The sequence below is a fragment of the Siphateles boraxobius genome, unplaced genomic scaffold (genome assembly GCF_051911475.1).
Source record: "Siphateles boraxobius isolate OS27281-9 unplaced genomic scaffold, OSU_SipBor_1 13, whole genome shotgun sequence".
Classification (NCBI taxonomy): domain Eukaryota; kingdom Metazoa; phylum Chordata; class Actinopteri; order Cypriniformes; family Leuciscidae; genus Siphateles; species Siphateles boraxobius.
The window spans coordinates 23,822,929-23,849,345 of NW_027508733.1; the positions used below are offsets into that span (position 1 = coordinate 23,822,929).

The 26,417-nt window shown below is 38.6% G+C and overlaps 1 protein-coding gene across 1 annotated transcript in view; it reads left to right on the forward strand.

Moving 5' to 3' along the window:
• Positions 1 to 26,181, forward strand: part of p3h2 (prolyl 3-hydroxylase 2) — a 64,760-nt gene extending 38,579 nt beyond the window's left edge. The window contains exons 2-15 of the mRNA XM_077226680.1: positions 6,597 to 6,749; positions 8,131 to 8,320; positions 10,873 to 11,004; positions 11,611 to 11,738; positions 14,148 to 14,237; positions 16,618 to 16,658; positions 16,738 to 16,829; positions 17,215 to 17,342; positions 17,492 to 17,587; positions 18,359 to 18,509; positions 19,358 to 19,475; positions 19,959 to 20,034; positions 20,115 to 20,255; positions 25,011 to 26,181. Coding sequence (XP_077082795.1) covers positions 6,597 to 6,749; positions 8,131 to 8,320; positions 10,873 to 11,004; positions 11,611 to 11,738; positions 14,148 to 14,237; positions 16,618 to 16,658; positions 16,738 to 16,829; positions 17,215 to 17,342; positions 17,492 to 17,587; positions 18,359 to 18,509; positions 19,358 to 19,475; positions 19,959 to 20,034; positions 20,115 to 20,255; positions 25,011 to 25,103 — 1,629 coding nt within the window. The 3' untranslated portion in view covers positions 25,104 to 26,181. The remainder of the gene's footprint in view (positions 1 to 6,596; positions 6,750 to 8,130; positions 8,321 to 10,872; positions 11,005 to 11,610; positions 11,739 to 14,147; positions 14,238 to 16,617; positions 16,659 to 16,737; positions 16,830 to 17,214; positions 17,343 to 17,491; positions 17,588 to 18,358; positions 18,510 to 19,357; positions 19,476 to 19,958; positions 20,035 to 20,114; positions 20,256 to 25,010) is intronic.
• The last annotated feature ends 236 nt before the right edge of the window (positions 26,182 to 26,417 follow it).

Sequence of the window (26,417 nt, forward strand, 5' to 3'; positions counted from 1 at the left end):
TAAAGATTATATTAGTAAAACTCAATGTGTGGATTTTGCAGTTTTTAAAGTACACTTTTACACATAAATACACTGATTTAGGGTTTTATTTAGTTATAATAAACAAACAATTAAATTAAATTTTCTGAAAAGTTTTATCCGATTAATCGAAAAAATAATCGTCCGATTAATCGATTATCAAAATAATCGTTAGTTGCAGCCCTAGCTGATATTAGAGAGACTATCAGATCAAATAGACACACTGAGACTTTGTTCATCCTGCATCTATCATTGTTGTGTGAAGGGGTTGGGACTATGTACATATTTATGATTGATGGATACAATACACTAAATTTGCACATGAAGGGGGAACAGTATTTATTTGTGTTTGGTTAATCTTGCTAATATTGGGAGTTGTTACAGCAGCACCTGACTGTTACTTACCCTCTGAATTCCTATGGAAGTAGTAAGGTTATTCTTAGTTTGTCGCAAATGGCTTCTCCATTTTGACTTCATTTTTGTTAAATGAATAATTACACGGTGTAATATGTCATGTGTTTTTCATCTGAGTTTGTATCTACCTAATTTTAAGACCTGCCATGGACCAGATTATTTTTATTATGTCCTGATACGTAAAACCATAGATTTCAAAGAGGGTGTACTTTCTTTTCCACATGACTGTATGTAGGAAATAACTGTCTAGATTAATAAATGCTTTAAACGTATTGTTCATTGTTAGGTCATGATACCAAATACATAAACTAATGATAACAAATTAAGTGTAAAGTGTTACAAAAAAGTAAATAAATGTAAACATCTCAAGGAGTATGGGATGCTACACAACAGAAGTACTGTTTACCAAAGAAAAAGGCGTACAGGCTAGTCCTGACCTTTAATCTGACTTATTTTAATGCACGCTCTAATTATGTACTAAACAAATCAACTACAGACAAACACCTCATCTAAGCAAGAAACAACCAAAGAAACAATCTAAATACCAGATCCCACGTTCACAGACTTCCATTGAGCGGTAGCATACAGTAGCTGGATTATTGTAGCCCTATTTTTACTCTTTGCTTTTTCCAACTATGCCATGTCTTGTGTTCGCTCTAATGAAAGAGGCTGTCTGTTCCATCGTGCTTTGAAGACATTCCTCAGACATTACCTTATTAAACCAAGATGTGTTGGAGTGGGTGTGGCCCGAGGCACAGAGAAAAGGGCTAGTGTGTGTCAGCAGTAACGGAGGTGTGAGGAGGCCACGCCCCAGACGTATGACATCATGCACAGGATTCCCACAAGTCTGGGCTGTTTTCTGCAGCACGTGTAGTACGTGTCCTACAGCCGTTTGACTTTGAGGTTTTAACTGCGGTGAAGAAAGACGAGGATAAATAATAATGGGGTGGAGAAAGTGGATTTGTCCTCATAGTTGACTTTGTGGAAGAAAATGTGATCTATTAGTGACTGTTGCAGCCTGATGTTTTTTCACAATAGCTCAGTTATGTTTGGTCATTTTAGTGGCACAGAAATTACATTTTGGCTGAAAAGTTGTAGGTACCCTTTTATTTTAAAGCAGATAGATTGATGTAGATCCAGTCACTTTTACTAGTAAATTTATGCACAAAGGAATAACAATCAATATTTACTGTGCAAATTTAACAATGAAATCACTGCCATGGATGTTTTCCAAATAAAATGGAATAAGTGCATTGCACTGTAAAACATATGATCAATACGTTTTGACAAGATATATTTTTACATCACTTTAACTTGCTTGTAATAAGTTTAGTAATTTTCAACATTTTTTACAAGATTACAAGGTTATACAAGATTCAACTAATTTTTTTAAGTCAGTTTAATGTAATTCAAGTTGAAATGACTTAAACACCCAAGTTGATTGTACTTAAAAAAGTGAAGGCAGCAACTTTTTTCTTAAAATGCATTTGAAGGCATTCAAATCAAGGCATTTGAATTTAAAAATCCAAGAAAATCTGCTGTTTATATTTCTGAAAATAATATATAATTTTAAATCGGACTACTTCTGTAAATACAAAACTCCCACTATTCCTTGTTATTATTGCTATAAGCATTATAAACTCTGAAACACGTTTGTGATTGAATTACGGTTTAATGTGAAGTCAGAAAAATAGTCAGAACTAAATCAACCCCTCTTGTAAACACATTGGATTTAATATAGAGATTGTGGTGCATTTGAACAGATTCTTGTGGTTTCTCTATTGTTTAGTGTCGAGTGAAAACAGGCCAATGGCAGTTTTCAGCTTGAAGACAATATCACTGTTCAGACAATGTTCTGCTTGAACATGTTCAATATTAGCTTATCCTTTGATTAAACTATACGTTTTCATTTGCTATTTGACACCGAATTGAGTTTTATTTATTATTGAATATTTAGTTGTAAACAAATCAGGTTTATTCATCCAGTCTCTAACCCAAGAAGTAGTAGTACTTGTAAATGCCCTATGATAATATTTATAGTAAAAGGACATTTTTCTATTTACCTTTGTATCTTTAACTAGACCTAAGTAAAGGTGTAATGTACATATTCTCCCACAAATTCTTTTATGTTAAATTAGCATTGTGTATTATGAAATCCAATAGCTCCAACAACAAATTGCTAAATTAATAAAGTAATGTAATAGACGTTAGAGTAGTTCACATACTCTGAGAAAAGCACATTAATGGATGCTCTCTTTTCTTGTTAACACATAAAACATTCTTTAAAGCTCTGAATGTTTGTAGTTGATCTCCACCGAACAGGTTGGTTTTCTCAGAACATAAAAGCATATGCAGTCCTATTAACATGTTGTTGACATTCTTCATCTGAAAAAAAAAAAAGCATGCATGCTTCGACTGTATCCCACATCAAACATGATGTTTTTTTTTCTTTCTTTTTTACAGCCAGTGAGTGAATGGTTTGTAAACTCTGGCTGGAGATGCAGGGAAAAAAGCTTCGGTGGTGTATATTAAAGAGCAGTTACGAGGGCCACAGGTGCTCTCTGGAAAATATTTACCCAAAAGTCTCAAATGTTAGCTGAAGTCTGTTTATGCAATTAGGAACAAAATACTGGTTCATGTCGTTTGGTTGTTACATTTTTAAATGTCTTGCGTACTATGTTTGTCTGTGGGGGTGTATACCTTTGATATAAAATGAAGGGATTTTTTTCTTTTACGCATACACAAGGTTTATATGTAATCAGTCTTACTGAGAATATCTGGTAAAGCCAGCACTATGGATTTGTGTACAGTTTGTAGTACAAGTGTACAGTGAACAGCTGTAGAACCACCTGTTGAAGTAATTAAGAAGTGAGCTCAAATATGTTTTCAGACGACTCGCTAGCAACAGGCTCAGTGAATCAGGTCTTTGTTTGGATGTTATTCCAGCTACTCTTTCAGTCAAGCTAATTAAGTGCACACTAAAATACAAACATGTGACACTATTTCATGTCTCAAAAACTAACAGCTAGACCCCATTTTTGATGGTTAGGTTAAGTAGTATGCTATTTTATGGTAACTTATAACTTTGCAGGTTAGTTAGGTTATGTTTTATTTAATGTTAGGATAGCATATGTGTTATAGGTTTTTATGTTAGCTTATATGTTATAGGTAAGGTTATGTTACTGTAGGTTGCATGTAATGTTAAGTTGTATTCTATATTAGCTTATATGTTATACGTTGTTATGTTAGGCTCTATGTTATGTTATTTTAGCATTTATGTTATGCGTTAAGTTCTTTGTTATGTCAGGTTAGCTTATACAGTATGTCATAGCTATGTTCGGTTGTATGTTTGGTTGGCTAATGTTACGTTAGAATGTATGTAATGATAGGTTATATGTTAGGTTAGGATAAGCTTATGTTATGTTAGGTTGCATCTAATGTTATGTTATATGTTATGTTGTATGTAATGTTAAGTTGTATGTTATGTTAGCATATATGTTATAGTTTGTTATGTGCGATTGAATGTTATTTTAGGTTCTTTGTTATGTTAGCTTTTGTTACATGTTATGTTATGTCTGTCTGGGTAGCTTATGTATTTTATAGCTTATATTAGGTTGCATGTTATGTTTGTTTGTTATATGTTATGTTATTTGTAATTTTATGTTATATTATATTATGTTATGTTATGTTATGTTAGGTTGTATGATATAATTTTAAGTTATCTCATTTTATGTTAGGTTACCTTATGTTATAGGTTGTTATGTTAGGTTTGCTTGTATGTTGGATGCATGTGTAATATAGGTTATTTTGTTAGGTTTATGTTATGTTAGTTTATCTTATATGTTGCATGCATGTTATGTTAGCATATGTTATGTTTGTATGTTATGTTAAGATGTGTGAGGTTATCATATGTTGTATAATGTTAGTTTATGCCAACAATATTATTATAACATAGCGGAATGACCTTGTAATACACACCCCGAGCTGCATTCAGATGTGTAAAATGTGCAAGAAAACATTCAGGACTTTGCAAAACATTATTTTGCAATGTTCACAAGGCCTTAAGGAACAAAATAACTAAAAAGGAGTTTTTTTTTACTGCAAAGAACATTAGTTCAAAAAACATTCATTCACTTAAAATATGCTTGTTGTAAAAGAGTCATGTGCTTCTACTTCCCGTTGTCTAACAGGTGAAACATAACTATTTGTGAGGCGACGATTTTATATAAAAACATCAAAAGCGTATGAATACAACTACATTTTGAGGTTTAAGCCTTTGAAGTCTCAGAAATGCAAGTTTTTGGTAAATAAAATTGAGATGCAGCTGCGATGTGAATGTGAGATATGAATGTGAGCAGACAATGTGCATAGCCAGGCTAATTCCCAGCTGTGTTTGAGCTTTTGTGACTAACTGGGCCATTTTCCAATCACCTCTTGTGAACTCTTTGGTAACTGTTCAGTGACGATTACAGGATTTGTCGGGGAATGATGATTTTTTCGATAGGCTACTGTACCGCATGTGGGCTAAACTGGCCAGGTGTCTGAACATCACAGTCTGATCTGAGGGGCCAAGTTGCTTTTTTGCTTCGGCTCCGGGAATCTGACCTGCTCAGGAAGAAAATCATACAGGTCAGCATTTGGATGGGCAACAAAAATACCCCCTATATCCAAACAGGGTTTTTGCAATCCATTCACAACGGGACATGAGGGTGCGTGTGGACGAGGGGGTGGTAGAAAGAAGGCAGGAATGCAGTCGACGCCAGCTTGCCTCTTTGGCTTTTCAGAGGTAACCAAGCATATCCTCCTAAGCTTTTAGCCTCCCTGCCTCATTTCATAGCAGATAAAAGACCAAACCTTGGCTGAGTCTCAAAAGAGAAGGAAAAAAAGAGGCGGTTGATTCAGGATCATTCTTTCCACTGTGCATTGCTCCATCAATGGTTGTATCTGGAGACATCAGAAGTTGCATAGCATTGTACTAAAGGTGCAGTCACATTATAAAACACATTATAAAAATTACGTCAAATTTTCGTTTGCACAAAAGGTCCACTGTCTATTATCAATAGTCTAGGGATGTATGTAGCACAGCACGCAAAGAAGTAACTTTCAAACAAAGAAGCTTTCAAATTGCATGACCAATTCCAGATTGCGTGTATTTCTATTGAAATGACTGGATGATTGAAAATTCAAGATTCGATTCGATTTACGAAATGGTAAATGTGATCACACCATGGTCTCTCAAAGTTCTCTGAAAATTCTGTCATCACTGTCTCAATTCGTTGCAAACTTGTCTGACTTACTTTCTTTTGTGGAACACAAAAGGATATATTTTGAGAAATGTCTAAGCTGCTCTTTTACACACAACAATAGCAGATAGTGACCAAAGGATGCTTTATAAAGAATAATAAAACACCATATAATGTGGTCAATGCAACTTGTTTGAGGATGCTTTGCTGAAAGATATGCAAAGCTTTGATATTTAGCCTAAAAATGTCTTGAGGTTGATAGCCTTCTGGTGTATTTTGTGATTTGTTGTAGTACGCTCCAGAAGATCCAAGCAATACTGATGTTGTTGTTGTTGTTTTTTCATCTTCTGTGAAATCATCAACTTTGTCATTGCTTTGTAATGAGTCATTAAGTATAAACTTAAAACAGAGCTTTTTCATACAATATATGGGATTGAAGAAACAGATGACAATCCAAGATCTGCAGAACAGATTTGAGGTCTGCAGTTCATAAAAAACGAAAAAAAAACAGCTGACGGCTTCTGTGAACTTGTTTTGACATATGTTTCTTCCAGTAATATAGCACAATTCATTGGAATTATTGTTCAAAAAGTCCCTGGTTTATTTATTTAAATGTGTAATCCCTTTCAGAGACCAAGATGAGCATGACTTCTGAAAGGACCAGTTCAGACTCGAATTAATTTGTATGCTTGTCCGAATTGGTTATAGCATATTGTTCTATGTTGTTTAACAGGGTTTCTATTAACTCTGATAATGATTTGTTGTATACTAGTTGTGGTACATACAGTAGTTGTCTCTTTTATTATGCACATTATGTGGTCATTTCTTACATATTAATGCATTTGGGACAATTCCGACAAGAAAGGGCCTCCAGAGTTCATTTTTAAAAAAACGTTTCTGTGTTCTCTTTGTTTGAAACAGCTTGGGCAACTGGACAAAGCTGCGTCTGCTGCTCATACGTATTTTCAGGCCAACCCTGAGCATGTGGAGATGGGCGAGGACCTGGAGCAGTACAAAGCCCAGAAGGGTGTAAAAGAGGAACACTTCATTGACCGGGAATCCCGCCCACATCAGGTGAGTGACTGTCGACACCAGTTACTAGTGATGCACTAAAATTTATTTTTTTACCTAAGTTTTCTTTTACCCAAAATACGTAAGCAAAATCAAATGTTATTTCATAGTCAATACTCAAATAAAAACTGAGTTTATAAAAAATGAATTGCATCTAAATTCTACTTTTTTATTAATATATTAATCTGTTGTTGAAATAAACATTTAAATATTGTCTGTAATAAAAACTTTTTAGTTTTTTAGAATAAAGTGCATATATTTATCAAAATGCTCCTCTCTAGAGTTATTGACGTTGAATGGCTTTCCTGAGGTAACGTTACGTGACATTGTTTACTAGCTGATTTACTGACGTCTTCCCGCGGTTAAAACACTGATTGAGTGAATACGTGAGACATGATACATTTCAGTAAGTTGTTTCGTATCTTCCAACATACCTTCTGATGTTCATTCATATTCATGTCATGCTATAACTTGTAGTTAAACCAACACTAAGTAATATTTTTTACCTAAAAATAATGTTTCCAAAATCGTTTCAGTGTTTCATCAAGTTGTGACATGGTGAAATGCACTTATGCCACAGCTTTGCAGTCCTTTATCTGATATATCCACGCTATGTAAGATTGCCAGATCGGGTCACGTTTCTGTAGTTCTAATGAGACATAAGAAACTACTAATTTGACTTGCTTTACGGCAAGCGTTACAATTGCTACAATTGCTTGTTTGTGATGTCGCAATACATCATACTTTCAGAAAATCATGCATCATACTCTACTTTGTCTGTGGCCACATCTAGTGTGTGTTGATTCCAAAGCCGGTGCTGGATAAACAGAGAGCATTTGCGTGCGCGTGCGACAGTAGGCTGCGGTAGGCTAAATTATTTACGACAGCGGTAATGGACAATTCCGCCTCCAACCTGTAGGGCGACCGCAGAGGAAAAGTTACTTGGTGTTCCTTTAAGAGAAGAGATGATTGGTTCACGTGCAAGCAGCTACAGCGATCTGCTACACTACATTAAACAGCGACATTTATTGTTTTGAAATGACAGAATTTAAAAGCCGAGACTTTTTCATATCAGAATTAACAATAAACGATTATTGGATGTCAGGCATGCTACATTAAAGTTTAGTGAAGTTTTTCTAACTCATCAACTGAATGCATAGACTAAAAGATTTTGGTTCATCAAAATGAAGATTGATTAAAAACGTCAAATCAACCTTCCAAATGTGTTTTAGCTGAAACCAAAAATTGTTCATTCATTTTTTCGGTTGCCAAAATTATGGTTACCAATTACGCCACTGCTTGATGTTTCTTGAACCTACAAAAACACCCTACAAGGCCTGAAACACCAAGTTCGGTATCATGAAGTGCATCTTTGTCTTTACAGAGAGCCTTTTTTGCTGGGGTGAAGCTGTACGACAAAGGCAACTACGAAGAGTCTGTGACACTCTTTGAAGAGGCTCTGACTGAGTATTATCGTGCAGATGTGGAGTGTCGGTCTCTCTGTGAAGGGCCGCTGCACTTCGAGGAGCAGGATCATGTCTTGTACAAATACAACCTCTGCGAGCTAATCTCAGGTACAGATGCTTTTGTACTCAAAGCTTTCCTGCTTCCGCTTAATGTGGTAAAGCTATCATCTGCGGTCTTGAGAAGGGTCTGGGAATTTTCCGTTTTCAACTGGTTCTTTGGGACTTTCCATTGTGGATATCATGTCTTCGGAGCTATTTGTGTTTGCAGAAATGGAGATCTTCCTGTTCTCTGACCTCTGTGTAAGTCGTTTCTTAGTAGGCAAGTGCCTGACCTTTTTTTTCTGCAGTACAATCTGTTATTGTTGAGTCTGACATGCAGTTCATGATAGTACAACAATGAGCAGCTGCAAAGAGTGACATATAGTTGCCTTATACAATGTTTTGCTTTTGCTCATAAATCTTGCAACTTGTAAAGCTTCTTTGGATCTAAGATGAATCCAGTGTTATAATGTATCCTCTTGAGGTGTCGTGGGCTAGTCGACGAAACACTGAGGACGGAAGGTGCCCACTTGAAGACCCTAGAGATGTTCCCTACTCCGCTCAATCCAGAGGGTTGTTATGGGGGACCGCACTGTGGTTGCAGCCGTTGTGTGTGCTGACGCGCAATACACTGTATTAACACCAGACAGAAGATTCACGTCACTAGATGGAAAGAAGCGTAAATGGATGGAGAAGCATAGGTTACTGTAAAGCTACGTCTTAGTTGGTGATTATCTTGGCGAAAGCCGAGTACAAATCAGCATGAAGTTTTAACATCTACTCTCGTGTAATGGAAATCATTATCAATACTGAACCAGCTCATTTTAACCTTAGCTCTTGAAGTTACACTGGGAAAACAGGCTTGTCTAATAAACATGCAAAACACAAGCCATGTTTTGTCTGCATTGCATTCTTGCTCAAAACCAGACTACTGTTTTGAATTTCTGCAGTCCAACTGAGATTTAAAGTTAATCAAAGTGATTTTATATATTAATGTTTAGTAGTTTAATTTACTGTTTAGTGTATCAGTGTTTGTTTTTAGCATTGACAATAATCAGAAATGTTTCTTGAGCATCAAATCATCATATTAGACTGATTTCTGAAGGATAATGTGACACTCAGCTTTGATCACAGGAATAAATTACATTTTAAAATATATTCAAATAGAAAACAGTCATTTGTAAATTGTAATAATATTTTAATCAAATAAATACAGCCTTGTTAAGCAGAGAGACTTTCAAAAACAATAAAAAATCTTACTGGTCTCAAAGCTTTTTAATGGTAGTGTATATCATATATTATCATATATTTTCTTTTATCATATTCATATACCCATTTATTGACAGAACTCACCATTCTAGCTGCTTTCAGCTCAGCTTGTAACTCTTCAATTTCAGTAAAATTGCTGCAGTATTAAGTGAAGGTCACCAAAATATCTAATGGACATCTTTTAATCATGTGAAAGTGTCCATAAAAGTCAAACGGGGAGTCATAATTCACCAACACTTATATCATAAAATCCCCCCGTTATTTGGCTTATAAAACAATGCATTAAGCTGCCATAACAGTTCTTAATTACTGCTGACGGCATTCTGTTGATTAAGGAAGGATGTGAAAAACTGCAGCATGATTGACATGGATTTATGGCCTAAATGTGGAAAACATTTTGAGAAAGATTGAAGAATTGGCCAGTCGTGAGAGGACTTGTTCTTCACAGGATTTGTCAGTGTTTCTGACGTTAGCTTCAGGGGTTTTGTGCATGATGGCATGTCTCAAAGTTCAGCAAGGAATCTTCAGAATGATGTCACTGACATTTTCTGTTCATTTGCTGATTTATTGGGTATTTGATAATGCCCATTTGAGAGCATGTGTATGTAATTTTTTTGTTAGCCTGAGGACACTGTTTTGGGATTGGCTTTTGAAAATATTTCGGTAAGCAACGATGTGACTCTCTGCTACAACTAAGGACTCATTATCTGCCGTATTAACAAAAGGTGTTTTAAAGCAGATGGGCTGGGCTTCTTAATGATTTTCATGTTTTTTTTTAGGTTATCATTTTTGAATTTACAAAAGAAGTCAAGTGCTAGTTACATGCCTTTGTGCATACATGAATAGACTGACAAAAAGCCTCTCCATCCCATAATATGCCTGTTAAACCTGTTTTTGATAGATGCTCTTACTCATCTTTTTAATTTGTGAATCGGTTCCCACTTTCATGTGGGAATAATCTGTCTACTACCCGATCATGAAAGACCAACTCACCCTTTAAAGGGAGTTTAAAGTCTTCTCAGCTCTTTAATTTAATCTTCAACCTTTTCCACATGAAGTACACCAGCACCTCAACCAGTTCGACATCTTTGATATGATCCCAGTTAAATGATCTCACTCCATACACTCTGGAAGAAGATCACATCTTAACGACATCAACCACGATTACAGTGTGTTATTACGCCATTAAATCCCGCCGCAATGCCCTGTTTCTGTTTTTCCACAAGAAATAGTATATAGTTCAAATTCAGCATCTGTATGTGTTGAAACTGGTTCAAGATGAAGAATTTAAACTGGCTAGTGGCCCCAATTTGAACTTGAGACCCTAAATCATGTTGTACTTTGCCTTCCAGATCATTACACACAGGTTCTTCATTGCGAGCACGAGTGTGTCCGAGATTTGGCCACCCGCCCCGGTCGCCTATCGCCCATGGAAAACTACCTGCCATTGCATTACGACTACCTGCAGTTTGCTTACTTCCAAGGTAAACACCCAATTCTCTTCTTGGACCTTGTACTCAGGATAGAAGATATTGGCAACAATACTACTGACTTACCATCAGTCAAATTGTACAAGTAGTCTGCAATGGAAAGAAAAATGTCAATGGTAATTATAATCAACTTAAAGCACCTTGAAAATAATTTTGAATTGACAAAACCTCATTAATCATGAAATTACTCTCTAAAAGGAGAAGGGGAGATTCATAAATACTTCAGTCTTGATTGATTTCTTCTTGGAAACGTCAAAGCTGAACTTTTCACTCCTACCTCTGAGAAATTGCACTTTTACAGACACTTATTGTTCATAAAATGGTAAGTTATGCAGGTGTGTGTACTAATGGCGTCTCTGTTGCGTGTCTCAAAGCCGTGTTTCCACTCGCTCAGCCCTGTGGAGTTTGTTCCATTGTGGTCACTGGCCTGGAATGCAAATGTTTCCGAGCGCGTAGGTCTGCAAAAGGAAATAAACGTGACTGTGGGAAAAGATGACTCCAAAGAATCACAGGATGAATAATCTCCCAGATGAGCCAAGAAACAGAGCCCTGGTGGCTTCATTAACACTTCATAACTGTTTCTGTTTTCTGTGTGTTCAGCTGGGAATAATGAAGAGGCGCTGGAGTGCGCATTGACTTACCTGTTATTCCACGAAGGCGAAGAGTTCATGACTGAGAATGTGGAGTATTACAGGGAGGTGCTGGGACAGGATGGCCAGCCTCGTAAGGTGAGACGCAGCGGTGCAACATGCAGAAAAAAAACTTAACACAGGAAATGATGTCACAGAGAGGACCCCTGCAGACCGTCATGACTGTGTGTCAAGCTCAATAAGTCTCTTAAAATATCAGTTAATTTGACCTTTTTATGTCATGGCAAGGTTATTTCAGCTTGTAAAATGTCATGTGGTGTGACTACTTAAAAACAAATGATATTTTAGGATAATTCATGATATTTGTGAAACAAAATTACCATTGAATAAAAAAGATGATTAAAATGTGTACACTCACCAGTGTTTTGGTATTGTTGATATATTATTATAATTTTTTATTAATATTTTGAGTTAGTTTTGATTTCTATTTTCATTTTAATTTTAGTAATTATTTTTAGAGTTTTTTGTCATTTCTATTAGTTTTTTAAAAATGCCTACAGTATATAGATTTTAGTACTTTTTATTTTAGTTTTAGTTATTTTTAACAAGTTAAAATAAAAAATAAAAAAAAGATAAATGCTACCTTGACAACTAGCTGAAATAAGATAAGTTTAAGGTTTTAAAGTTTTTAGTTTATTTTATTTGTTTTTAAAGAAATTTTATGGTGAATGGACCGTGGTGAAATATGGTGGACCAATACCTACTCTCAATTTTACAATGAAGACAATTAAGATTAAATGTTAAATTTTTATTTATTGTCAGCCAACAGTTTTACGAAAACAACAAAATCCAATAAACAAATAAATAAAATAACCAATGAACAGAATAAGAGCAATTAATAAAAACAATGAATAGTCATAGGCAGAGCTCTGTAATAATAGCACATTAGCGATTTAGCAAATGATCCTGTGCGTATCTAGAGCTTCAAAGGTTTCTATTTACAACATGTTTTTTGTATCATTGAGCAATGTAGCCAATCACAGACATGTCCGTTGAGTTCTTGAACGCAAAAGCCAATGAGATGTGTTTAAGGTAAAATTTCATTATAACAGAGTGTAGACATTACGTAAACAAGAGATTCATTGTGTAATGTAGACCGATTCATGGATTATAACAGAACTTCGGGAGATTGCACCATCGCAGTGATTTAAAGATGAATGACATATTTTTAGTGATAATAAAGGGAGCGGTCTGCGTGCTTTCTAGGCGATATGTAATCGATTCAGAATTTGATTAAAACTTTTGTTTGTTGGGAACAAATATGGTACTTTTTACTTGGTCACACCACATGGCATTTTTAAAGTCATTAAAGATGGCATGAAATAAAAAGTCACCCCCTCATCCTACTTCCGTTACATCACGACTTTAAATTGAAACTTTTCTTGAAAATGGCTTTAACATTTTTTAAAACCATATGAATACAAAAACTTCATTTCTAAGAGCGAGACACTTTTTTTAAGTAAATTTTTTTTCTTTCTTGTTTTTCATTGATGACATTTGACATGGGCTGTTACGATACTTAAAGGCAATTGATCTACTGTTTACTGACCAATAACTTTACATTATATAACCCATTTTGCATCTATGAGTCTCCTTAGATAATACATTTAATTTGCAATTTGTTTCCTTTAGTTTAGCTTGCCTATGAAGTAACCTACCATTAGCATTAGCAACAGCCCCCACGGAGCAAGTTTGGGTTCATAAAAGTGATACAGACTGCAGAGTTTGGCAGTAGGCCATATGAGCATAAACACATTAGAATAATCATGTCCCTTAAGTGAGTTTGGTATTCGAGATGTACAGTTATGGCTGCACGCACTCTTGAACCATCCAAAAGGGTTTTTCCTCGGAAAGCCTGAAAGCTATTAGCACTGTAAAAGGCACATAAGTTTGTTAAGTCAAGAGCCAAAGGGCTTGATTGTGTCTTTCAATGCAAGATCCCTTAGTTCATAGCTCATAACAATCGAGTACATTCTTTTCCAGAGTGTTTCCATCTCTCTGGCCTGCTGCCATGTCTGATTGCCCGATTTCTAGTCCCTCTGGGACCTTGTTAACCCACCGCCGAGTTACTGTGCTGACAGCATAGTCTTCTCGAAACGGTAGAAAAGTTTCACCGAAACACCGCAGAGCTCCCTGAAACAATTTGCGAGCTGTTTGCATTCGGAGAACACGAAGCCGCAAATGCTACCAATGTAACTCTTCCCCCCAAAGGGCACCAAGGCTGCCATTTCATGTGGTTTCAACCACACTTAGAAGCAGCAGACTTTGCTCCAGTTAAATAAAGCTGCTTTAAACGAGTGCCAGTGATTGCTAATAAAAAGTCCTGTAGAATGCCAAGAGAAATCTCTCAGGTTGTGGAATGGGCTTGATTTCAGATTGACATATGCCATATATCCCCCAGCTGACTTATTTTGCTTGAGGGCCGTAATCTTCAACTTACCTGATGTAGTAAATGCAGTCAGCCTCGCTATGCTTTTTATGCCACAGGAAGCTGAACAGTACCTGAGGCGACACAAACAGGAGTCAGACCTGCTCCTCATGGGCAGCAATAACATTGGAGTGGCCTATACTGAAGGGGTAAGTTCACAGAATGAGCCAGAAATGGTTTCTTAAATTCTTTTCTTCTATGCCAGTTTAATATGCAGACATGTATAAGCAAGTCATTTGTAGGTTGATTTCTCAAAAAAAAAAAAAAAAAAAAAAGTGTAGGTTGAAGATTGTGGCTTTGTACACTGAAAAAAAAACGAACTTAAAAAATACTATAGCTAAATGTATTAGTTTTTCTCAAATTATATTTATGGCTCGGTTCAAATCTTAAAGGGGTCATGACATGGATTTTTTTTAAATTTATTATATTAATATGTTCCTTGAGGCTCACTTTTAATGTTAATAAAGCCTTTTTTTTCTACTGGGAGTGTTTTTTGCTTTAAGCCAAACTTAGCCAACAGCTTTAAACCATGATTTTCCAAATTGACAAATATAAAAATGCACTTTAAATGAATAACATTGTCGTTTCACTTTTTTCAAAAACAATGCTGTTTTTCATCATCCCGATCAGCCTGACATAGCAACTATGGATGGGACTATATGTTTGTGCAACCAATCGAAGAACGGGGATGCCTGTTTGAATACATATCATAAAATAGTTCAAATGTACCATGTAGGCATAGGGAATGGGCCATAACAGTGAACAAGGACATGTTTCAATCTTGTAACAGCTGTTAGAGGGAACAGGTGCACCTATAAGATTTGAGATTAAAAACCAACCAACATCGCCCCCTTGTGGTGGGATCATCGAACAAGCCCATCTGTCCTCATCAAGCCATAGCTCTTCAGAATTAGGTATACAGGTCCTTCTCAAAAAATTAGCATATTGTGATAAAGTTCATTATTTTCCATAATGTAATGATACAAATTAAACTTTCATATATTTTAGATTCATTGCACACCAACTGAAATATTTCATGTCTTTTATTGTTTTAATACTGATGATTTTGGCATACAGCTCATGAAAACCCAAAATTCCTGTCTCAAAAAATTAGCATATTTCATCCGACCAATAAAAGAAGTGTTTTTAATTTAAAAAAAAGAGTCAACCTTCAAATAATTATGTTCAGTTATGCACTCAATACTTGGTCGGGAATCCTTTTGCAGAAATGACTGCTTCAATGCGGCGTGGCATGGAGGCAATCAGCCTGTGGCACTGCTGAGGTGTTATGGAGGCCCAGGATGCTTCGATAGCGGCCTTAAGCTCATCCAGAGTGTTGGGTCTTGCGTCTCTAAACTTTCTCTTCACAATATCCCACAGATTCTCTATGGGGTTCAGGTCAGGACAGTTGGCAGGCCAATTGAGCACAGTAATACCATGGTCGCTAAACCATTTACCAGTGGTTTTGGCACTGTGAGCAGGTGCCAGGTCGTGCTGAAAAATGAAATCTTCATCTCCATAAAGCTTTTCAGCAGATGGAAGCATGAAGTGCTCCAAAATCTCCTGATAGCTAGCTGCATTGACCCTGCCCTTGGTAAAACACAGTGGACCAACACCAGCAGCTGACATGGCACCCAAGACCATCACTGACTGTGGGTACTTGACACTGGACTTCAAGCATTTTGGCATTTCCTTCTCCCCAGTCTTCCTCCAGACTCTGGCACCTTGATTTCCGAATGACATGCAAAACTGAACAACAGTCCAGTGCTGCTTCTCTGTAGCCCAGGTCAGGCGCTTCTGCCGCTGTTTCTGGTTCAAAAGTGGCTTGACCTGGGGAATGCGGCACCTGTAGCCCATTTCCTGCACACGCCTGTGTACGGTGACTCTGGATGTTTCTACTCCAGACTCAGTCCACTGCTTCCGCAGGTCCCCCAAGGTCTGGAATCGGTCCTTCTCCACGATCTTCCTCAGGGTCCGGTCACCTCTTCTCGTTGTGCAGCGTTTTTTGCCACACTTTTTCCTACCCACAGACTTCCCACTGAGGTGCCTTGATACAGCACTCTGGGAACAGCCTATTTGTTCAGAAATTTCTTTCTGTGTCTTACCCTCTTGCTTGAGGGTGTCAATGATGGCCTTCTGGACAGCAGTCAGGTCGGCAGTCTTACCCATGATTGCGGTTTTGAGTAATGAAACAGGCTGGGAGTTTTTAAAAGCCTCAGGAATCTTTTGCAGGTGTTTAGAGTTCATTAGTTGATTCAGATGATTAGGTTAATAGCTCGTTTAGAGACCCTTTTCATGATATGCTAATTTTTTGAGACAGGAATTTTGGGTTTTCATGAGCTGTATGCCAAAATCATCAGTATTAAAACAATAAAAGACCTGAAATATTTCAGTTGGTGTGCAATGAATTTAAAATATATGAAAGTTTAATTTTTATCCTTACATTATGGAAAATAATGAACTTTATCACAATATGCTAATTTTTTGAGAAGGACCTGTATAATGGATGCTTTCGATGTTTCTCTTCAGAGCTACTGGAGCAGTTCAGGCGGTAGAGAAGATGCTAACAGGTAGGCGTTCTTCTTACTGATCTAATACATCATAATGAGAATCATCCTGCTCAGAGTTTGTCTTGAATATGTGTTTTAGGATTCCTTCTGGTACCGATGGCTGGATGGACTATGTGCCGATATCAGCAAAGAGAAATGTCACGATGGCTTTGTTACAAGAGCTGCGGGAAGGTGATGTTTACCGATTTTAAATGATCTGGACCTAAAATATTGTAACAGGGCGAGATAAAGCTGCACACCATAAACATAACTTGGAAAAAATGCAAAAAGGGGACCAAAAATAGTCTTGAATTAAGCAGTTCATCCAAATATGAATATCATTTGCTTCATGAAGCTCTTTCCACACAATTACAGTTTTAAGTGACAATATCATAGAGACCTCAAAGCATAAAAAAAAGATAAAAAAGTTGATTGTTTTCAATGAACCGATTGATCCATACAAATTGGACCAACCCACTGGTTAATTTACTGGTTCAGCACTTTTCTGTTACTATTTCAATATGTTTTACCATTTTTATTGGTTATTAATATTAAACTTGTGTTCATCTGTGTATAGGAGGTCCATTGCTGTATGAGAATGTAAGACTTGTACAAAACTCCCACACCTTGAATGGAAGTCAAAGGGTGCTTCTTGATGATGTCATCAATGAGGACCAGTGCTCCGAGCTCAAACATCTGGCACACGTAAGTGTATTTCCACTATTGGTGCTTGTTTGACCTAATAAGCATGTGCCATATTACTCTACTTCTTTATAGTCGTATTTTATGTCATATGACTTTACAATTAAATGCTGTAATTGTAGTTGGTATTATATTAATATTTTATTTGGCAGAGTGTCACTGCAGCTGGCGATGGTTACAAGGGGAAAATGTCTCCTCACACACCCAATGAGAAATTTGAAGGGGCGACAGTACTGAAAACATTGAAGGTAAGACCTTCCTTAATTTTAACATTGACTGATATTTGTGTTTATTAAAAGCGTGCCACATTTTAGCTTGATTGCCAGTGACGTATATAAACGGCTTCTCAAACTGTCACGGAACACACACAGGAGGCGGAAAAATCCAAGTGCAGTAATTTAATTAAATAAAGGGTAATCCAAACTCATAGTAATTCAGGCATGGGGTCAAAATCCAAATAGGCAATTCAAGGCACAAGACAAAACAAGAACGGGCAGATACAGATTGGAAGTGTGGACATAAAACAACGACTCGGTACACATACTAACACAGACAGGGAATATATGCACATATCTAACAAGACTAACACAGAACAGCTGGGAACAATGATTACGGGGAACAGCTGAGTGCAATGAACTGACGAGTGACAGTGACAGACAGAACGCTGGGAATTAAAGTCAAATGTGAAGGACAGCGTGAGAACGAGGACCTCTAGTGATAGACAAGGGAACACAACCAGACACTGTGACACAAACAAGAACAAATGTTGGGTGGGACTGGTTGGGATCAGGAATTGTTTGGATGGTTGTGGTTTGCTATTGGGCAATCTCATGTGAGTGACAGGTTGATAAATCTTTTATAATAAATACAGAAAAATTTCATAAAAAAAAATAAAAATTGTTTATTTTGATTTCATGTCGACTTTAATCATCTTGTGTATGTTTTGATTGGACAGGCATGAATAATTAAAACAGTCCTGAGTGTAACAATAATTAATTATTCATTATTTAACTTTGCAGTATGGCTATGAGGGACGTGTTCTTTTAAAAAGTGCCCGCCTCTTTTACGATGTCAGCGAGAAGGCCAGGCGGATAATTGAGTCATACTTCATGCTAAACTCCACTCTGCATTTCTCATACACACATCTGGTGTGTAGGACTGCCATATCTGGTACGTCACCTCAGCTCTCAGTTTCTACCTCAGATTAAACCACAGTTTGATCACTTGTGTAAGAGTATACTATACATTGGATCATGAATTATGTTTATATTCGTATACTGAAGTTTAGTATATGTACATATGTTAGTAGGCTATATATATATATGTGTGTGTATGTGTTATATTATTTATGTACTATATGTAATACAGTATGTAACATTTATTTTAATTGATAGTTATTTATATAAATTGATTTATAATATTTGTTATATTTATATAGTATAGATTACTTACTATTTTTAGTTATATATATATATATATATATATATATATATATATTTGTATTTATTACTTTATTATGTGTCTATATATAGTATATATTTCTTATTATAATTATTATATAGTATAGAATATTATTTATTTATATATATATATATATATATATATATATATATATTAGGGGTGTCAAGCAAATACAATTTTTAATCTTATTAATTACTTGATGTGGCAATTAATTAATCTAATTAATTGCACATTAAAATTTGGCTGAGAAAGTACCCCCAAAAGATAATTTAAAGTCGTTATTGTGTTAAATATGAAAAGCATTAAATAGACATTACAAAAATAGCTTTAGAAATAATATATATTTTATATAACATAGAATTTATCACACACACAACGTTTCGGCTTCAATGGCTTCAATATTGCAATTTTAGGCTTTTATATATATATATATATATATATATATATATATATACTGTATATATATACTGTATATATATATATATATAAAGTTTCAATATACAAACACACAGTTTTTTTATTTTATTTATTAATTTGTTATTTCATTTTTTTACTAGGTCAACAGGACTACAGAAACGATCTGAGTCATCCAATACATGCTGACAACTGTCTTCTGGACCCAGAAGCGAATGAGTGCTGGAAAGAGCCGCCCGCTTACACCTACCGAGACTATAGGTAAGAAGAAATCAAGTGTTAAAACTGCTTTAAACCCCTCAAAATTACATGTAGTTGTACTACAAGCTTGTATTTAGTAGTAATTTTAAAATTAATTTTAAAAAAGTTTTACATTAAGAAACTTTCCATCTTATTTTTAACATAAGAACAGGCGTGGCCAACTGTAGCCTGAATGTGTCTGGCTTCCGGTTTCATTCACTTCCAGTTATTTTATCTGTACAAAAACGTCCCGTTATGCTGCTTAATATTGAAAACTGGTATTTCTTATATTATTTTAATTTAGGATCATAATAATCAACACTGGTTTATCATGCAAATAGTTTTACAGTTTACTGCACTTTTTGTTATTATTCTAGTTATTTACCTAGCAGGTAATGAATCGTAAGTCTCATACATTCACAGAAAATTGCTTACTTCCGCATAAAAAAAAAAAAGATAGATAAAATAGTAATTATCTTTCCCCTGTTTTTTTCCATCCTTCAGTGCCTTGCTGTATCTGAACGGTGATTTTGATGGCGGAGAATTCATCTTTACAGAAATGGATGCCAAAACGGTCACGGTAAGGAAAAATAACTGCATTTTGCTTATCTGTCACCTCAGGTAGAGTTTATCATTTAAAAGCTCTGTTTCCTGTCGCAGGCGTCAGTGAAGCCCAGATGTGGGCGGATGGTCGGGTTCTCATCTGGCGGTGAGAATCCACACGGTGTGCGGGCCGTCACTAGGGGGCAGAGATGTGCCGTGGCACTATGGTTCACTTTAGACCCCCGCTACAGGGAGCTGGTGAGAAAACTTGTTCTTTTGTGATAGAGATTACATTTACTGTTAAATTTCGGTTTTAATAATGCGTACGATATCATATGAACATGGTTGCATATTGTTGTTCAGGACACTAAATCTTTATGTGGAATTAAAAAAAAAAAGATAAGTGGAATTTTCCATTGTATCAGGCACAAGTCCTGAGCCACAGTTGCCCACCATTATAGAAGTGTTATAGCCACCTGTGAGTGTTGTCAAACCACCAAACCACTTCCTGTTCTCACAATACAGAAACATGATGCCCATTGTGTTTATATACACGCGTTTCTAAGCCCTTTGGCCTGTAGTATTTCTTTACGCGTCAGTGAACCCTGACCACTTTAAATTAATAAATAACTGAATTGTACCTCATATGACTGATACACTATTATAGGGGTCATGTTACAAGAAATTGTAATTTTCCTGGATTGTTTTAAATAAAACTGGGCATTGTACTATGAAAACTTCTGTTAGAGACCAATTAAAAAAAAGGAAGACTTCTGATGTTTAAAACCTTAAAAAAAAGACATGCCTGAACATCAGTGGTGATGAGGAAATAATAAGTTCTGCAATGCATATCTACAGCTCACTAAAAACTGCTGCTGATAGAGAGGATATTGAGAGGAAAGTGCTCAGCACATATTTACGTATTCATCTAAACGTCACTCTCAACAGTGTTGGCGCTGACAGATGTTCGATAACAGTATATCGCTGGTCACGTATTTCAAACTTTGTTTTACTCCTAAACAAAGAACGAAAAAGAATTATGCTGTGAATATATCGGGGCCTTAACACGTTACTTCTGTAGATATTCTGTATCATAAAAACCAAAGAATTTAAACTGGAAAAACGCTGCGCCTCCAAAGCGCTCTCAAGCGCACCCCAGCTAGGCCTTTTCAGAAGCGCGCCTGGCATTGTCAGCTGACTAAAAACACTTTGGTGGACACATGTTAATTGAATATTTTTATTAGGTATATGGCCAATTAGTCTCTATTGCATTTATACAATATACTCGAGTCAAACCTGATAAGGAAGTCCAGAAGATTCCTGTCATGATGAGGTGGAAGCAAGGAGGAAGCAGGATCCAATTGCAGCACACTTTATTTAATAAACTCAAACTACATAAAGACACTGGCTAGGGCACAAGACTAAGGAACAGAACCACCAACATCAAGGTACAACAACAACATTATTAAGAACTCACAAAGACTGGACTGAAACACAGGGCTTAAATACAAGGCCAAACAAGCTAAACAAGATAACAAGGGGGCGTGGTATACATGAACACAAACGAGGAGCGGGAAAACTGAACAGGACTGAACCAAAAGCACAAAGACCGGGGGAACACAGACAGACATTACAACATAGCCCCCCCTCTATGGGCGGCTCCCGACGCCCATCAAAACTAGAGACATAGTTCGGGAGGGTGGTGGAGCGGAGGCGGTCCCGGGGGAGGGATGGCGGGCCAGGTCCGTGCAGGGAACGGGACCGGGGTCTTGCGATGGCGGACCTGGGCCATGGAACATGGGCGGAGCTGGACGAACAGACTGCCAGGGCGGAGCAGGCTGTGGGCGTGTCCACGACGGAGCAGGCTGAGGGCGAGGCCACGGCGGAGCAGGCTGAGGGCGTGACCAGGGCGGAGCAGGCTGTGGACCCTCGGGCATCCAGGGCGAAGCTGTCGGACCCTCGGGCGTCCAGGGCGGAGCTGTCGGACCCTCGGGCGTCCAGGGCGGAGCTGTCGGACCCTCGGGCGTCCAGGGCGGAGCTGTCGGACCCTCGGGCGTCCTGGGCGGAGCAGACCCTTCGGGCGTCCAGGGCGGAGCTGTCGGACCCTCGGGCGTCCAGGGCGGTGAAGACCCCTCGGGCGGCCACGGCGGTGAAGACCCCTCGGGCGGCCACGGCGGTGAAGACCCTTCGGGCGGCCACGGCGGTGAAGACCCCTCGGGCGGCCACGGCGGTGAAGACCCTTCGGGCGGCCACGGCGGTGAAGACCTTTCGGGCGGCCACGGCGGTGAAGACCCTTCGGGCGGCCACGGCGGTGAAGACCCTTCGGGCGGCCACGGCGGTGAAGACCCTTCGGGCGGCCACGGCGGTGAAGACCCTTCGGGCGGCCACGGCGGTGAAGACCTTTCGGGCGGCCACGGCGGTGAAGACCCTTCGGGCGGCCACGGCGGTGAAGACCCTTCGGGCGGCCACGGCGGTGAAGACCCTTCGGGCGGCCATGCTGGAGAGGACCCTTCGGGTGGCCATGGTGGTGGCCTACTGCCCCCCCCCAAAAAATTCTTGGGGGTAGCTACGGGGTCGTAGCCTGGAGAAGGCACCGGCTCAGGAGAAAGAGGCAGAACCAGCGGTGAAGAGGGCTTTAGGCTGGGCAGGACCAGCGGTGAAGGAAACTCTGGGCTGAACAGGACTGGCGCAGGATCAGCGGGCTCTGGCGCAGGATCAGCGGGCTCTGGCGCAGGATCAGCGGGCTCTGGCGCAGGATCAGCGGGCTCTGGCGCAGGATCAGCGGGCTCTGGCGCAGGATCAGCGGGCTCTGGCGCAGGATCAGCGGGCTCTGGCGCAGGATCAGCGGGCTCTGGCGCAGGATCAGCGGGCTCTGGCGCAGGATCAGCGGGCTCTGGCGCAGGATCAGCGGGCTCTGGCGCAGGATCAGCGGACACCGGCTCAAGTGTGTGCGTAGCCCACACACACCACATGGCTGTGGCCATAATGGCTAGTGTTGCGGTCACTGAGGGCTCAGGCGGCGCATGCGTGGCGTGATCAGTCTCTGACTGGGAAGACGTGACGAGAACAGTCTCTGGCTGGACGGTCTCTGGCTGGACGGTCTCTGGCTGGACGGTCTCTGGCTGGACGGTCTCTGGCTGGACGGTCTCTGGCTGGACGGTCTCTGGCTGGACGGTCTCTGGCTGGACGGTCTCTGGCTGGACGGTCTCTGGCTGGACGGTCTCTGGCTGGACGGTCTCTGGCTGGACGGTCTCTGGCTGGACGGTCTCTGGCTGGACGGTCTCTGGCTGGACGGTCTCTGGCTGGACGGTCTCTGGCTGGACGGTCTCTGGCTGGACGGTCTCTGGCTGGACGGTCTCTGGCTGGACGGTCTCTGGCTGGACGGGCTCTGGCTGGACGGGCTCTGGCTGGACGGGCTCTGGCTGGACGGGCTCTGGCTGGACGGGCTCTGGCTGGACGGGCTCTGGCTGGACGGGCTCTGGCTGGACGGGCTCTGGCTGGACGGGCTCTGGCTGGACGGGCTCTGGCTGGACGGGCTCTGGCTGGACGGGCTCTGGCTGGACGGGCTCTGGCTGGACGGGCTCTGGCTGGACGGGCTCTGGAACTGGTTTGACGGGACGAGATTCAGGCAGGACGGTGATCCTTGCAGACCGTACGGACCTTAGCGGGGAATCTGCCAAGCTGGACATCAGCCCTGAACGCCCATAGACCGATCCGGTGTCAGACCCGCTGACTGGCGTGACGCGGGGAAACTCAGGCTCTGCAAGTGCCGAACCGCCCAAGGAAAGGGCCAGATCAACAAACCCTTTCAGGGTCCAGCCAGTATGATCCTCCGGCATCAGTTGCGCGATATCCGCATCCAGCCCGCTCCAGAACAGGTCCATGAGCTCAATGTCATTCAGCGATCCCAGATGGCAGCAGTTCAAAAAGTCCCTCACATACTTCTCGATCCGCTGGCCATCCTGAAACATAGAGGCTAGAAATCTTCTTAGTACCTGGTTGCTAACAACTGCTGGATCCATTGGCGGTGAGTTCTTCTGTCATGATGAGGTGGAAGCAAGGAGGAAGCAGGATCCAATTGCAGCACACTTTATTTAATAAACTCAAACTACATAAAGACACTGGCTAGGGCACAAGACTAAGGAACAGAACCACCAACATCAAGGTACAACAACAACATTATTAAGAACTCACAAAGACTGGACTGAAACACAGGGCTTAAATACAAGGCCAAACAAGCTAAACAAGATAACAAGGGGGCGTGGTATACATGAACACAAACGAGGAGCGGGAAAACTGAACAGGACTGAACCAAAAGCACAAAGACCGGGGGAACACAGACAGACATTACAACAATTCCACAGCGTTCTTGGACATGTCATTTATGTACAGTAGTTGTCATTTATAGGCTGGGATTATGCTGATTGTGAATGAGCATCGCCCTATTTACGAATTATTGGAATTCATTAACATACACGTATTTACAAAGTTTTTTTGAATCCGGAGGAGAGTTTTCAGGAAGGTCCATTTTACACACAAATTACTCAGAATTTACTTGAGGTGTCCCACAAGGCTCTGTTTTTGGTCCTCTTCTATTTAATATTTATTTGATACCCCTATACATGTACTGTATAAATGAATGCATGTATGTTTGGGTAACGCTTCATTTTACAGTAGGCTACGTTAACTTACGTGTACTTACAGTGTACTTACCTAAGAAAGTATTGGGTGATAACGCTTAATTTCACAGTGCTTGTTGCTATGTCTTTACATCATTATTTCTCTGACCTTGAGCATGGGAAAGTCATATTATAAATAATAAAGAATAATTTACTTCTATATCATATAATTTGTTTTTAATTTTACATTTAAAACATTAAACTATTAAATAATTGTTTAATAATGTTTAATTTAAAAGTTCAGAGTAAATTATGACAAAATCTTTTCTAACATTAAAATGCTGAAGAAATGTATGATATGCTAAAATAGTATCTGTTTTAAACCAAATTGCAGGAGAGGCTTCAAGCAGATGAGGTGGTTCAAACCCTGGATAATCAGCACATGTGGGATCACGGCCTGCATATAAACCCAAAAGACGAGTTATAGTCCATCAGCCAATGGAAGAGAAAGCACAGGGTTCATGTCAATACCTATTTATTTAATGATCAGAATGATTTTATTTTTTTACTGTGATATTTTGTTTTAATTTGTTTTGGATTGTTTGTGAGAATTTTATTATTAGTATTATTAATATTATTAAATGTGTGCATATATAACCTCAGTTCACGTCTGCATATTTAATAACTTTCTAGTTAACATGAAATCAAAAATGACTCGTTGCAGTTTATTCCATGTTATTTCCATTCTGGTATTGAACACACTTTTCAAGATCCAATGTTTTTCTTTTTTTCTTTTTTTTCTCTTTCTTTCTTCTTATACATCATTATATTATAAGTAAAATGGGTTATGAATACCTTTTTATGTTGACTTTAAAAGATACAGGGAACATTTCATTTCTCTAAAGTAAACTATGGTTTGACTTTTATTTTATTGAAAGAAATGTATCATTCATCCCACCAAAGAGTGAATTGACACTGTGCAACAGCATTCGTACATTAATAGCTGTTTTAGATTAATTTTATATTCAAGATCATTTAACTAGACATAATCCAAGTTACCTAATGAAACAGACTATGAAAAATAAGGATTTGCACAGTTATTTACTTACTGTACACTCTTCTGTGATATTAACTTACAGTAGCTGTCAGTTTTTTAATAGTGCACTGTGATTTTTCACATTGTGACACCACAATGTTATTTATACTGTTTACAAATGAACTGACTCAAGCTAAGATTTAGTTAGATCATAGATGGATACGATAGCAAGCGTCATCATTTTATATTAGGAACCTTTTTAATAAAAGATGCTATTTGTTCCTGTTTCAAGGAATTTGAGCTTAAACGTGGCATATTAATGGTCCTTTCCTTTCAAATTCATTGACTCTTGTAATTCATCTCTCTGTGGATAGTTGAAATGTGCTTTGCACACTTCCCGAATTTGAACAAGGACGATGGTCACTTTTTATCACTGATATTTAATTACATGAATATTTAAGTCTGCTTTTTTGTATTGCACAATGATGTTTGCAATATATATTTTAAATTAAAGACTGAATAATACTTATTTGTGTCTTTGACTTGGATACACTGTATTTCATACACATTATGCAGTACAAACACATACAAAATAGGCCTATGATCTGGAAAGAAAAAAATGCCCCCATTACATTTTATCAGTTTGACGTACGGTTTGACTTTAAAACAGTGGTTTTTGCTTGTCTTTTGGTTGAATGTTCTCACATACTTTAAGAAAGGTATGCATACAGTTTTAAAAAATGCTTTTAAATCCCATGATTTTAC